Source organism: Gorilla gorilla, chromosome 19, assembly GCF_029281585.2.
Source record: "Gorilla gorilla gorilla isolate KB3781 chromosome 19, NHGRI_mGorGor1-v2.1_pri, whole genome shotgun sequence".
Taxonomy (NCBI): Eukaryota; Metazoa; Chordata; class Mammalia; order Primates; family Hominidae; genus Gorilla; species Gorilla gorilla.
Window position 1 is genome coordinate 48,861,799 of NC_073243.2, and position 14,524 is coordinate 48,876,322.

General features: G+C 48.9%; 2 protein-coding genes across 3 annotated transcripts in view; one reads left to right on the forward strand and one right to left on the reverse strand.

Annotated features, from left to right (window-relative positions):
* ZSWIM6 (zinc finger SWIM-type containing 6) overlaps positions 1–5,562 on the reverse strand; it is a 211,161-nt gene extending 205,599 nt beyond the window's left edge. The window contains exon 1 of the mRNA XM_031003380.3: positions 4,848–5,562. Coding sequence (XP_030859240.1) covers positions 4,848–5,508 — 661 coding nt within the window. The 5' untranslated portion in view covers positions 5,509–5,562. The remainder of the gene's footprint in view (positions 1–4,847) is intronic.
* A 345-nt stretch (positions 5,563–5,907) lies between these two features.
* LOC129527940 (uncharacterized) lies at positions 5,908–13,796 on the forward strand. Of its 2 annotated transcripts, none has more exons than XR_010131759.1 (2): positions 5,908–6,016; positions 13,704–13,796. XR_010131759.1 is itself a non-coding variant. In XM_055366999.2 (2 exons), exons 1-2 carry the CDS (start codon positions 6,069–6,071, stop codon positions 13,782–13,784), a joined length of 693 nt encoding a protein of 230 aa, XP_055222974.2. In that variant the 5' UTR covers positions 6,058–6,068; the 3' UTR covers positions 13,785–13,796. The 2 variants fall into 2 exon arrangements, 1 of the variants encoding a protein (XP_055222974.2); XM_055366999.2 differs by lacking the exon at positions 5,908–6,016 and adding an exon at positions 6,058–6,680.
* The last annotated feature ends 728 nt before the right edge of the window (positions 13,797–14,524 follow it).

The following is a 14,524-nucleotide window of genomic DNA, read 5'->3' on the forward strand; positions in this document are numbered from 1 at the left end:
ACCATTCACTTAACTGCTTTTCTCGAAAAATACCCATACTTCCAAGATTGCTTGTGTAGCCTTACAGATGTTTTTATGCATCTATATGCAAGTATTTTTGTTTTAAATACAAATTGCAGCACACTATATGAAGTTTTTAACTTGTTTTAAAATATTCTGGTCATCTTTCCTTGTCAGTATATATAAATCTAATTCATCTTTTCATAGTTGCATAGTATTCCACTGAGTATTTCTTAGGCACTTCCCTTCTGTAGAAATTTAGGTTAACTCCAGCTTTTTACTCTTGCAAACCACACTGCAATGAGCATCACTATACAGAACATCATTATACACTAATATCAGTATTATCTACAGGATAAATTCCTTAGACAGAAAAAGATGGTGTCAAGCAGCAGCGTAGGCAGAATCCTTTTTCCCAAATCTCTTCAACCAATTCTGGGTATTGTCTTTTTAGTCTTCACCAATGTGGTAGAAGAAAATGGCATCTCATTTTTATTTGCATCTCGTTTTTTTGGGGGACGGAGTCTCGCTCTGTCACCCAGGCTGAAGCGCAGTGGTGCAATCTCGGCTCACTGTAACATCTGCTTCCCGGGTTCAAACGATTCTCCTGCCCCAGCCTCCTGAGTGGCTGGGATTACAGACGCCCGCAACCGCTCTGGCTAATTTTTATATTTTTAGTAGAGATGAGGTTTCGCCCTGTTGGCCGGGCTGGTCTCTAACCCCTGACCTCAGGTGATCCACCCACTTCGGCCTCCCAAAGTGCTGGGATTACAGGCATGAGCCATCACGCCCAGCCTATTTGCATCTCTTTATGTAAGAATGAAAATGAGTATGTTTACTGGCCATCTACATGTCTTCCTCTCTGAAATGTGCTGCCCATTTTCCTATTGGGTTATCCATCTCTCTTCTTGACAATTTTTGTAAGTTTTCTACCAACCTTTGGTCCAATGTGCTGTAAATATTTGGCCCAATTAACTGCTAAATTTGATTTGTAGTGTTTTCAGCCCTACAGAAACTTTTTGATTTTTTTTTTTTTTTCCTCTTGAGACAGAGTCTCAGTCTGTTGCGCAGGCTGGAGTGTGCAATGATGTGATCTCAGTTCACTGCAACCTCCGCTTCCCGGGTTCAAGCCATTCTTCTGCCTCAGCTTCCCAAGTAGCTGAGATTACAGGCATGTGCCACGATGCCTAATTTTTGCATTTTTTGGTAGAGACGAAGATTTGCCATGTTGGCCAGGCTGCTCTCGAACTCCTGACCTCAAATGATCCACCCACCTCAGCCTCCCAAAGTGCTGGGATTACAAGCGCGACTCACTGCGCCCGGCCCTTTTTGATTTTTATCCAATTAAATTTATCTATCTTTTCCAAGTTTGAGTTTCAGGTCATACCAGGGAAGCTCTTCGCCAGACAATAACTTGGGGAAATTTTTTTTTATGTAACTTCTAAATCATTACTTAAATGATGTCGATAATACTTATATACCAGCACCTATAGAGACAGCTCCCTTCCAATATCAATATCAATTTTTTTTTCTTTTTAGAGATGGAGTCTTACTCCGTCACCCAGGCTGGAGTGCAATGGTACGATCTTAGCTCACCGCAACCTCTGCCTCCTGGGCTCAAGTGATCCTTCCACCTCAGCCTCCCAAGTAGCTGGGACCACAGATCCGTACCACCATGCCTGGCTAAGTTCTTCTATTTTTGGTAGGGACAGGGTTTCACCATGTTGCCCAGTCTGGTCTAGAACTTCTGAGCTCAAGCGATCCACCCACCTCAACCTCCCAAAGTTCGGGGATTACAGGTGTGAGCCACCGTGCCCGGCAATATAAATTACTTAACAAAAATAAGCCAACTACTCTTTCTCTAAAACTTTCCTATAATCAACTGATGAGCAAGCTCTGTGCCAATTAAATATTGCTTACAACTACTATAACAAAGGTTTAATTTTTTTCCCTTAAATTTCTTTTTAAAATATAGAAGTTGAGAAATAGTAACTACCAATAGGTTTAATTTCTAACAAACCCCTCAATTCTTAAACTATCAACAGCATAAATGTAAAATTAAGTCCAACAACTAGATTTTCCCTATTGTAGCTATAATTTAGTCATCTCTACAAAAGTCAATGAATACTTTCTGTACACTTGTAATTTTGCAATACCAGAAAACTGCTTTATGGTGCTATCAACAAAGTACTCTGTTCTTTTCCATTTTAAGAAACTGAAACAAACAAAAGCGTTCTACCTAAAATCAAAATTATAAAATAAGCCTTTCAAGTTAGCATATCAATTCAAACCACTACTTGAAGCTAAATTAAATGGTTAATCTAGCCACCCTCTCTCTGTTCCCCATAAAGGGAGGTGGGGGTAACCCTGATCATAAGTGTTCTATCTCACAGTGCCAGCTGCCAGGCATTTAACAGCCTTCCATCTCTAAAGCTGACTGGCACAACAAGTAATACAACTTCGAAGTTAAGGCAAATGGCAGAACTCAGAGGCGAAAAAAGAATATTTTCCACAATTTGTATAGCACTTGTTTAGCACGTATGTGTTTCTGAAGTGGTGGTCAACTCTTCAAACTACACGAGAAACATCACACCACTTCACGTCAACCACTGCCAATTCCATTCGGTGGCCTCCTTCCCCTTTGGGGACTATTCAAAAAGTTACTATTTTCTTTTACAACTACTCACCCAGGCCTCTTCCACTGATGAAAGCAGGCAAAGCCCACGCTGTGTGTCTGTCTCCTAGAGAAGATTGCCTCTTTTATTTATCGCCCCTTGGCTTTATTTTCACAGTGAATTCCTGGCTTAAATGCAATCAGCCAAGAAACCCTCCCTATGCGCTCTCCTGTCATTCCTCATTGCTTGCAAGCGGAGTCAAGCACAGGGAGAGGGAGAAAAAAAAAAAAACCCTCAACATTGCCAGCCAAGCCATAAAAATTCGCAGACTCTAGTTTGTTATACTGAGAAGCCATAGATGTGCTTCCATCCATCGCCAACCGGCAGGAAACAGACAAACAAAAAAAAAAGGTATAACTTGGAAGAATGTTAATTAGATTTGTTTTAAGGAAAAAAGGATAGATGAATAGCCTCAAAAGCTAAACCCCCTCTAGACAGAAGGAAAGAGTGCCCAACATAGAAAAGGCAACACTGGGGTCTGCCTTTGGAAATAAATGACCATGCAGAAAATCACGTTTGCAGATTGCATGAGAATTCAAATTAACCAGACAGGATTAAAACAAATCTTAATTCTTTCTTGGGGCTCCTATCCAGACCCCCACCCCACTCCCAAAGAAAAGAAAGATAAAAGGAACTGACTACAGAAAGAGAAAAAGGATTAAGTTAACAATCAAAGAGATAGAGATGCGTCCAAATCTATCCCCATTCATTCGGTGCCGGGTTCACCATGCTACAATTTCAAGTACACTAACATGGGAGGGGGTCAGAAAATATGCCATTTGCAATCAGGAGAAAAAAAATGGGAAGTTTCACTACAGCATTGTTCTTTTCAGTCTGGCTCAAACATTCCCATCGCTATGGCTGAAAAAGATCTGGACAGGGGAAAAACAACATTTTAGGGGAGGGGGAACAGGAGACACTTTTAAACTAAGGTATTTGAGAAAACTCTCAGGATCTGTCAGAGAAAGGAAGGCTGTGCAACTCTAAATCACAAGTCTTTCTCTCGCCTTTGTCAAATATCTTCTACTTTACAAGCCCTGAAAAGAAATAGACTCTTTTGTTTGGTTTCTCCTTTTCGGAGGGTGACAGAAAACTGAAAGGGGCACAAATAAACCTGAAAATGAGAACAAAGTGCTGGGTCGTGCCTGGCTGCCGCGCCGCGGGGACGCGGGAGCGGCCGCCGAGCCCTCTGCCTCGCGCTCCTGCAGCCCGCTCGCCCCTTTGGCTGCGAGCGGCAAATCCGCAACTGCCGACCGCGGCTCGCCCGGGGCACCACGACCTGACCACACAGCGCAAACAAAACTCGGGCGGCGGGGCACAAGGGCTGCGCCGCGGCCCGCACAGGGGTGTCTGGAGGCAGCTTCAGAGAAAAGGGAAGCGCTAGCAGCTCCTCCTCGGGCTCGCGCCCTTTAATTAGTGAGCGTCCTGCGGGCGAGATGTCCCTCCGGAGACGGAGTCCGGTCCGCCGCCACCTCTCCTCTGCGCCGCTTGGAGACTGAGGAGGCGCAAAGAAAAGCACATTTAAACCCCGGGCGGCCAGTGGAGCTCGCCCGGGCCAGACGCCGCAGCGACCCGGGAGCGCCGCGGCCGCTCGCCCGTCGGAGCCCTGGGAGGAGCGGCGGCCGAGCGGCTTTAAGTGTATTCCCCTCCCCTCAAATCGCGTGGGGCGGGGGCCAGAAAGAAAAAGGAGCGAGCGACAGGCAGTGGGAGAGGGGGGAGCGCCGAGCGGCCGCGCCGCGGCCGGCATTGTCTGCGGCCCGCGCCCCCTCCCCCGCCCCGCACAGCCCCGCCACACACACCCTCGCGGGAGGCCGGCCGTCCGCCCGCGCCTTTGTCCACATCCACCCACGAAACCGGCGAACAGCCCTCCAGGATGTGCTCCCCGGAGGAGGGCGGGGAGGGGAGCGCGGGCCGGGGGCGCGGAGCCCACGGAGGGGCGCGTCCTGCTGATTCATTTCCCACTCGCGCTGGCCCGTCCGGGGCGACGGGGGGCAGGGAAGGGAGGGAGGAAATGGGCGCTCCGCTCAGGAGGACCGTCCGGGCCAGTGAGGACACCCGCAGGGGTGCGGGCGCGCGCGGAACTAGGGGCTGTACGCAGGAGAGAAGCGGGCACCCCCCCACACCCAGGGACTGACGGACGGACAGACGGCTCCCGGCTGCCCCGTGACTCACCGACTTGCAGGACGTTGTCTACGCAGCCGCTTTCCAACAGCGCGATGCCCCGGCGGAAAGGCAGCCGCGTCTCGTCGCCGCCGTCCGCCGCCCCGGCAGCCCCCACCGACGGGGCCCCGGCCCCCGCGGCGGCGGCGGCGGCGGCGGCGGCAGCGGCGGCGGCGGCCGAGGTTGCGGCCGGGGAAGACGAGGAGCCGCCGCCGCCGCCGCCGCCCGCGCCGCCGCCCGCGCCGCCGGGGCCGCCGCTGTCGTCGCCGGGGCCGCCCGCGGCGCCGCCGCCGGTGTTGAAGGACGAGTACATGCAGATCTCCCGCTCGCTGCGGGGGAAGGACCAATAGACTATGCGGCGCTGCACCGGCTCCGGGATGCGCTCAAAGCGCTCCTCCACGCGCTGGAACGGCCACTTCTCCGCCACCCTGCGCGCCGCGATGTCCAGCAGCGATTCGGGGCTCTGGGTCTTGCCCGGCGGCAGCAACCCCAGCGCCGCGCCGCCCCCGCACGCCGCCGCCGCCGCCGCGCCACCCGCCCGCGGGCCCGGCCGACAGGCAGAGCTGTAGCCGCCACCCGCGCCGCCGCCGCCGCTGCTGCCCCCGCCGCCGCCGCCGCCCGGCCGGCAGCAAAGCCGTTTCGCGGGAGGAGGCTGCTGTCCGCGCTCCGCCATGACCGCGCCGCTTCTAACCCGACAGCGGAAGTGCCGGGACCCTATAAACGGCACTAGGAAGCGCGACACGCACACGCCGTCGCGACGCCACGATGCCATCTAGGGCCCGCCGCTCCTTTTATGGGCACAAGAGGTGTGGCCTCCGCTGTGACGCAGAAGCTGGGGCGGGGCTCCGATAGGGGGAACTTAGGGCCGGGGGCGGGGCCTATGCAAATCGCTGGGCTGAAACATAAATAGAGCGCTTGGCGGACACGGGGGTGGCGGGGGCGGGCCGTTTTGGTGCCCGGTGGGTTGTGAGAATGTCAGCCTGCTGTGACGCGGGGGAGGGCGGGGTCAGGCGGGGTTCCCGTGGGAGGGGGCGGGCCGCCGGGCCGGGCCTGAGGTGGGTGGGTCTCTGCGCCCCCTGGCTACCCCAATTCCCCCTCCAGTTCTCAGTTTCTCTTTGAAGTCCGAGAAGTGAGGATGCGCCTCGTGGGTCGCAGCGAGGGAGGAAAGGGAAGAAGAGGGGGTGAGCGAAGGGGAGGGTTCTGAGCTAAATGGAGGGCGGGGCCCACGGGCCGATGCCCCACCCCCCCGTCCCCCTGCCCTTCGGGGGAAAAGCCTCTGGGCGGAGGAGGCGCTTTCAAAACAAAGAAATGCGGCATGGAGCCCGGGGAACGCGGGTGGAGAGGAAGGCGGAGGAGGCGCGGCCAAACCCGAGCGCCTGCCAGCTTCCCCTCCAGCCGGTCCAGGGGAGGTCTCCCCACCACCCGCCGAAGCTGCGGCGGGGAAGGGGGAGGATGTCTGCGTTCGGCGGCGGCTTTCCACTTCACTTTTGCAGACCTGGTGTGGAAGGAGCGCGCCCGCTCTGCTACCCCGCGTGGCTGCAGTGCGCCCATCCCCGAGCCCCACGTCCGTTCTGTCCCGGCTGCAGGGCTGTGCCCGAAAACACGCAGAGCGCTCGGAACGTGCCCAGCAGCCGCGCGACCCGCGTCCGGAGCCGGCTGCCACCGTCCCGCCCTCGCTGCCTCAGCCCCTCGGGCCAGGAAACCGACCTGCCCGCCAGGAGTCGAGGAGCTCCGGCCGCCCTTGTCGCCCCCGCGGCCGCGCAGACAAGGCCCCGCTCCAGGCCGGGGTTTCTCCCGTTCGGGGTGGAACGCAGCCCGGGCTGTGGGTTTAGCAGACACACCTTTGTGAGTACACACGCCGCAGGGCGCGCGCAAGCCGCACGGGCGCGCGCACACACCGCCCAGCAGGCGGCAGACGGCGTGCCAGGCGGCGGACGGCGGCTTCGGGCGCACTTGGGTCTGCGGCCCGGCTCCCACCCCGGCGCCCGGGTGCGCGGCGCCTGGCTGCGCGGAGTCCAGGCGCTCGGGACGCGCGCCGCGCTCTCAGTCGCCTTGGCGGCGCCCGCAGGGCCAGTCCCCTCGGGTCCGGGCGGTGTAGGGGTGGACCAGGGAGAGCGAGCGCAGAGTGCAGCTCGCTGGTGCCTGGACGCGGGCGAAGGCGGAGAAGCGAGTCCCTCTCTGAACCTGGCGCCCTGCGGACATTGTTCGCGCTCCACAGAGCTCGGTCAAATCTGCTTCCAAGCAGCAGACCTAATTACCGCGTCGGAGACAGGCTTCCTCCCAGCCCCACCTTCTGTTTTTACTGTAAACAGTGGTGCTGATCCGCTCCCATTGTTGGAGATAAACTGTATCTCCTTTGACACTTTCGCATCTTTTAAGGTTATTGGCTGCTCCCCACCCGCCTGCCTCGCAGCCTGGATTTAAAGGGATAGCGCGCTTCGGCGTTTTAAAGAAAATCGCCCATTCGGGGCCGAGGCCCTGGAAACCTCGAGCTACACAGTGGGCCTTCACAAGTCCCAGGCTGCAGGTCCCTGGGGTCGGGACGCTGGCCGACTTTCCGCAGCTGCCTTACTTGTTAGGAAAATTTTTGTGACATGTTTTTGTATATCCGCCCAGTATTTTTCTGGGCACTTCCTCCATGTCTAGGAAAAAGCCTGTGCGGAAAACTGGAAGATCTTTATGGGCAAGTAGAGGGAGAAGTCTCTTTCAGGGGTTTCATTTCTAGATCTCTTTAAAAATAAGAATAATCTTATAATTTTGTAAAACATAGGTATGGAAGACAGTAAGTTTAAAAGTAAAACGCAAGTTGGGCTCTATTCAGAAATTCATGATACGACTTAGGCTTGTATAATGTGTAGATTAGCAAGCATTTTCACACATAAACACATAGAATCACTGAACTGGAAAGTCAGCGATGACAAAACTGGTGGCCCCAGACAGGATAAATGACTCATTTAGGGTCATAGGGGTTGTTAGTAGAAGAGATTAATTCACATTGAACAGGAAAATAGGTAACTTTGGAGGTGCCTAACTTTTAGAGCTTTCGTTATTATAACGAGCAAGAGACTGGATTTAAGGCACCGTCGTTTGCTGGAGGGATCTATTATAAGCTCTCTAATTCAGAGACAAATGAGGGGCCACCAGCTCAGCCTGACCCAGCCGGCCCTCCCTGCACTCTCTGGCGCTGATTGCTGACTCCCTCTTGAACTGGCCCCCTCTCTGAGTTTCCCGGAATTCTGCCATCACTCCAGTGTCTCCAACTCCTCTTTTCCCTAACTCTTTTTTGTTTATCTTCCTTCAAACTGTTTAATGTATACCCTGCCCTGCAGCCTATCACGGTCCTCTTCATTTTGGTTGATCCACCACTTGGAGAGTTTCCACCACCCACCCTATAACCGTTTCCTGAAGTATCATCTCCCTCTCTGGCTCACGTATTTCTTCCTGGTGGCCAGCTCACTTTTCCATCACCACCAGGATGCCCACGGCCACCTCAAACCCAAAGAACCACCTTTCCCAAGAATCCAGGTTCTTTTCTTTCGGTATATTTTTGATACTGTTGCCACCTGTTCCCAGGGCCCCAAGCTTTTTCCTCTGCCTTTGCCTCTTTCCTGCAACTCCCACAGTTGACTTGTATTGTCTATCCCAGCCCCTCTGGCTGCTCACAGTCAATTATTCCTCCTCTTCACTCTGCAGGAGCCTCCTCCCTGGTGTGTCTGTATAGCCTTTCCTCCTCCAAATCATCCTCCACCCAGCTGCTGTGCTTCCTAAAGTACATTTCGGATTGTGTCACCCTCCTGCTTAAGTCCCTTTAAATGGCTCTCTGCTGCCTACTGGGAGAAATCCAAACTCAGATCTGATCTTGACCAAACCCAACTTTTCAGCCTTGCCTCCCACTAAAACCCAACAGAACGTTTCCCAGTTCCCCAGCAGGAATTCTGTTATGTCCCAACAGGACTTCTCCACCCCACACATTTGCTCAAGATGTTCCTGCTGCCTGAAATGTCTCTCCCTTCCCTTGCAACTTGTCAAATTCCTACCCTTCCTACAAGGATTTGCTCAAAAGCCACTTCCTCTGGGAAAACCCACCTGGCTGTGTGATCTCTCTCTCCTCAAGCCCATTTAACACTTTGGATCGTTCTTGTGACATTTATACCATTCTGCCTAGCATCAGAGTTATGTTTACACTTGCCTAAGCCATTGTCCTTTCTCTTTCTCTCTCTCTCTCTCTTTTCCTCTTCCTCTCTTCCCTGGTTAGAAATTCTCTGACAGTTGGGTATATGCCTTGTCCATTTCTGTAGTCCCTGAATGCCCAGTCTTGTCCTGCAAGGTTTCTGTCTCCCCAGAGGTTAGCTACACCCAGGAGCCAAGGGAGAAGTGAGTGATGGTGTGTCATCTTTGGCTAGTGCTTCTGCCATCTCTCATTTTTTTGAGTAATTATAGTGTTTTTCCTGGTGTTCATAGAAATCATTACTGAATTACTTATGATTGCCCTTTTCCAGCAGGCTTCTACCCCAGGGACCGAATCAGGGATAGAGCCGCCTCCAGTGTTTACCATTAGGCAATGGTAGGAAATCAAAGTACAGAAAGTCTACTGCTTCCCATATGCAGTGACTCATATCACATAACACCACATCACTAGTGTGTCAGGAGCTAGGCTCCCTGGCCCACTTCATAAATAGTACTCCCAGTAGCTAAACTGATGAACTAAAGGAAGTGAGAAAACCCCACCCAACACCCACCTGAGCACCACATCTAGCACCCAGCCCACTGCAGTCAGATGCATAGATAGGTTGATGGACAGATGAATGGCAAAGGAATTTATTTGAGAAGGGCAGTGGAGTCCTAGCCAGAGATCTCTTATGGCTCCTCCACCCTCCTTTAACTTAAAAATGAAAGTTTTGAATTAAATTCGGTAGCGGTTTACCAAATTCCTGGAGCAGTGGTTTTCAAAGAGAGACCCCTAGAGTGCCCCAGGGCAAAATGCACACAACTTTGGAGCTGGGAAACGGAAATTAACACATGTAGCGGCTCCCCACATGAGTCATCTTTACACTAAAGTTTGAAAACTCCCCTTTGGTGACAAGAACTTCACAGGGTCCCACGCTTAGGAGGCCTGCAGGAGAAAATGGCATTGCCTCATCATTATTGCTAGTCATCTCAGCTAATTAAGACAATAATTTGCCATTAGTAGGAAGATTCCAAGACATGGAAATTAAATTAGATCTAAGGAATTTCAAGACATTTGAAGATGGACACAAAGTTATATTCATTTCCATTCTCTTTTTCATACTGGGACATATTTTTTAATACTGTAGTCGAAGCCAATTATGTTCCCTGGAATATAATTTGTTTAGAGGAGAATAAAAGCCTAAAACAGCATAGTTAACCTATGAACCAGGCATTCTCCCCTCTTGTGCAGTGAGAGAGCATCTCACTCTGTATGGCTAAAAAGAGCGAAGAATGAGGGAGAATAGATGATACTTCATCAGTGAAAAATGTCCAGTAACAGGAGAAAGTGCCAAAAGAGTCTTCCTGGTCAGTCATTTCCATGGAATAGATTCCTGTGCAAAGGAAGAGGTAAGCAGGGAATGATCAACCAGAACTGAAAAATTTAAAACAATTACTCCAACTTTGAAGAGGGTTCATTTTAACTTTGTTGAATCCTTGAGAATCAAGCCACAATTTTTTTTTTTTTTTTAGATAGGAGCTCACTCTGTCACCCAGGCTGGAGTGTAGTGGCGCAGTCTCAGCTCACTGCAAGCTCTGCCTCCCAGGTTCACGCCATTCTCCTGCCTCAGCCTCCCGAGTAGCTGGGACTACAGGCGCCCGCCACCATGCCTGGCTAATTTTTTGTAGTTTTAGTAGAGACAGGGTTTCACCATGTTAGCTAGGATGGTCTCGATCTCCTGATCTCAGGTGATCTGCCCGCCTCGGCCTCCCAAAGTGCTGGGATTACAGGCGTGAGCCACAGTGCCCAGCCAAGCCACTAATATCTTACCATTAGTATTTTTGGACAGTGGGCAAAGACACCATACTAGGTCCTTTACAAACAGTAACTCATTTAATGCCCCTTACACAAGAAACAAACAAAGAAACTGAGACTCAGAGAAATTTGCCAAAGGTTATTTGGCTGCTATCTGGCCACGCAAGGATTCAAATTCTGTCGGTCTCACTCTAAAGCCAGAATTTTTTTCCATTATCCAGTATTTCCCAAACTTGTCAGGTCATAAGAATCACCCTGAGCACTTGTTAAAAATATACATTTCCTTTACCTCTCCCCTGGAGATTCTGATTCAGCAGGGCTGGGGTGGAGCTTGGAATCTATCTTTTTAACCCATGCCCTGGATAATTCTTCAGAATAGGCAAAATTGGGAAATATCATATTCCACACCACATTGTCACTCAGTAACCCACACTATTTCATTCCTTAAGATGTCCCCTTCTAAAATGTGCTGAATTATAAGAAAATATATTCAACCACTGATCAATCAACCAATCTTTTCCAACCTGCTTCTAAGAACAGTGTATTCTGTTTAGATGGAAGCCTTTAAAGTTACAAGCTGGAATTTTGAAAAATAAATTATTGCATCTCAATATATACCAAAAAACCAGGCTGGCAAAATTGCTTACAAATGAATTTGTTTTAAATGTTGTGATTTGGGCAATAATTCTACCCTCAAGAAGTAAAAGAGATTTGCTTTCATTAAATATTAAATAATTTGCGTGTGTTAATTTTCAGAAAAGAAAAACATTTTAGCGTATGGTCTCTATACCATTTAAATATTATTAAAAGTTTCCAGGCTATTATCATTCTGTTAGTTACTCCAATGCAAAGTGCAATGGTGAGGATCTTATTAAATGAAAACATCTTAAAACTGGAAGGTTCATCAGGCTTCAAAACAGGCTTAGAACCCAGTGATCACCAAAAGAAATAGGAAATGCCACATTTCCTTATAACCTTAATATTTCCCCTTTTAAATAACTAACTTTTTATGAACTATTTTGTTAAGATTGTCACAGGATAAACAAAAGAATACTATTTAATAGGATAATGTAAAGACATTTATTTCAGTATTTATTTACCTGTGTTAACTAGGAAAAAACTCCCACTTTTAAACACTAAAAAAGTGTTAGTATAGAAGAATCATAATTTAGAAAATTAATGATTTTCTCAAAATTGCCTCACCCTACTAGGTCACTCTCTTGCAGATATCTCTGATAATGTGAGATGGTACAAGAAAAAGAGGTTTAAGACATATTCTCTAGGGAGACAAAAGATGCTCTGACATGTATGAAGGATGTATTTACAGAAAGTAATGTCATTCCAAAATTCACTTTGTAAGGATATAGAATGAGCATTTTTCAAAGTGATCAAATAGTACTTTGTTCATTCTCATTCCTATTTGGAGGAAGTGAAGATGTAAAATCTAGACAGCCAGGTAACTTTAGGGGGCACCTTATGCCTAGATAAAGATTATTTGCATTTAAGATACATGAAAATTAAAATTTTAAACATGAAAGCCAAATTCTGAAACAAATTTATTAACGGCATTTTATCACCTACAGTATTTTTAAATATTCAAGAATTCACTCCCTGTCAAGAATGGAATCATGACAATTCAGATGTGAAAAATGTCACTTCCAATGACTTTGTTCAAATCCAGAATTAGATAACTTGTGAAAATGAAGAGGTTTCAGTAAAAGCTGGTGTATCAGACATTTTTCAACGTGAAATCTATATTAACTCACACCCCCACGGAATCACATTGCAGTAAAACCATGGTTATGCAGAACTTTTGTGAAAACCACCCAGAATGGACAGGTTTCCCAAAGAGCTGAAGTTGTACTTTTTAAGGACCAAACTTCTCTTTTTTTGAAACAGAGTTTTGTTCTTGTTGCCCAGGCTGGAGTGCAATGGAGCGATCTCGGCTCCCCACAACCTCCGCCTCTGGGGTCCAAACGATTCTCCTGTCTCAGCCTCCCAGGTAGCTGGGATTACAGGCATGCGCCACCATTCCTGGCTAATTTTGTATTTTTAGTAGAGATGGGGTTTCCCCATGTTGGTCAGTCTGGTCTTCACCTCCCGACCTCAGGTGATCCGCCCGCTTTGGCCTCCCAGAGTGTTGGGATTACAGGCACGGGCCACTGCTCCTGGCCCAAAAATCTTTTTAAAAGCTTAACGGGGCTATGTGTGGTGGCTCATACCTGTAATCCCAGCACTCTGGGAGGCCGAGGCAGGCAGATCACTTGAGGCCCGAGTTTGAGACCAGCCTGGCCAACATGGCAAAACCCTGTCTCTATTAAAAATACAAAAAATTTGCTGGGCTTGGTGGCAAGCACCTGTAATCCCAGCTACTCCAGAGGCTGAGGCACAAGACGGCTTGAACCTGGGAGGCAGAGGTTGCGGTGAGCTGAGATCACGCCACTGCACTCCATTCTGGGTGACTGAGTGAGACTCTGTCTCAAAATAAAATAAAAATAAAAATAAAAATATAAGCTTAACCCTGCACACTAGAAATCTTTCTAAAACATGACACACTTCTTTGACTTCTTAAGCATATTATAAGGACTGATTATAAACACAATGATGCCCTTAAGAGCTACTAAGGTATGCAAGGTTGCTTGTTCATAACAAAAAACCCAGATTGCTGGCTTGGTTTTTCTTCTCTTTTTCTCTTTATTTCTTTTGCCCTTCCCTTCCCTCTCCACTTCCCTCCCCTCCCCTTCCCTTCTTTCCCCTTCTTTCCCTTCCCTTCTTTTCCCTCCATTTTTTATTCAGTTTGTTCTAGGTTTTGTTTTGGTTTGTTGGTCTCAGCCTTTACAGTTGTGCTATTTCCTGTTACTTTCACTTTTTTGTTGTTTTTTTAGAGTCAAGATCTTGCTGTATTGCCGAGGCTGGACTCAAACTCCTGGGCTCAAGTGATTCTCCTGCCTCAGTCTCCTGAGTAGCTAAGACTACAGGCATGTACCTCCATGCCTAGCCCCTCTTACTGTTAATTATTGTCATATAACCACCCATAATGTCGCTTCTCACTTTCTGAATTATTGCTCTCCCCATGTTGTAGCCTCTGAATCCGGAGAACCTTATTTCTACAATTATGTGTAAAGTAAAATCAGCGAAGTTCTTAATGAGGATCTCCCACCTGGTTAAAATGTACATGATCTTTGTCACATTTATTTTGCCTCTTGCAGACTTCCTAGATTCCAGCTAGGTCCCAGAAAATGGAGAAGTTATTAGATGACCAAACTCTGGCTTCTGAGGGGTTAATATAGGATGATAATTGACATTCGTGATGATGAGTCCAAGATGCCTACTGAGTCATCATGTGTAAAATAATATTTACTGAACATGATTTAGGTTTAAAGCATTTAATGAAATTATAACCTTTGGAACTTGGTGGTTCACTTCTGAAATCTATGGCAATGTTTTGACAGATTTCAGATGAAACAAAATATGCATTCCCAGGTCACACACAAGGACTGTATGCCATGCACTCCTATGACAGCTTGAGTTCACCCTGGAGAGGGGAGGGTTAGAAACCAAATCCTTAACAAGCCTGCCCTGCAAGACTCAAGACTGTGCATTAGGAATGACCTGGTCCCTGCCCACCTCTCCAAATGGCCTTACCCCAAGTTCATTCCCTTAGCTCTCTGGAGCTCTGCCAACACAGGCTGCTCAGGCCTACTTT

Coding starts and splice junctions, on each gene's coding strand:
- LOC129527940 (XM_055366999.2), top strand. CDS start 6,069: ATGCCCCACCCCCCCGTCCCCCTGCCCTTCGGGGGAAAAGCCTCTGGG. Junction 6,681..13,703: donor GGTTTAGCAGACACACCTTT/GTGAGTACACAC, acceptor TTGTTTTTTTAG/AGTCAAGATCTTGCTGTATT.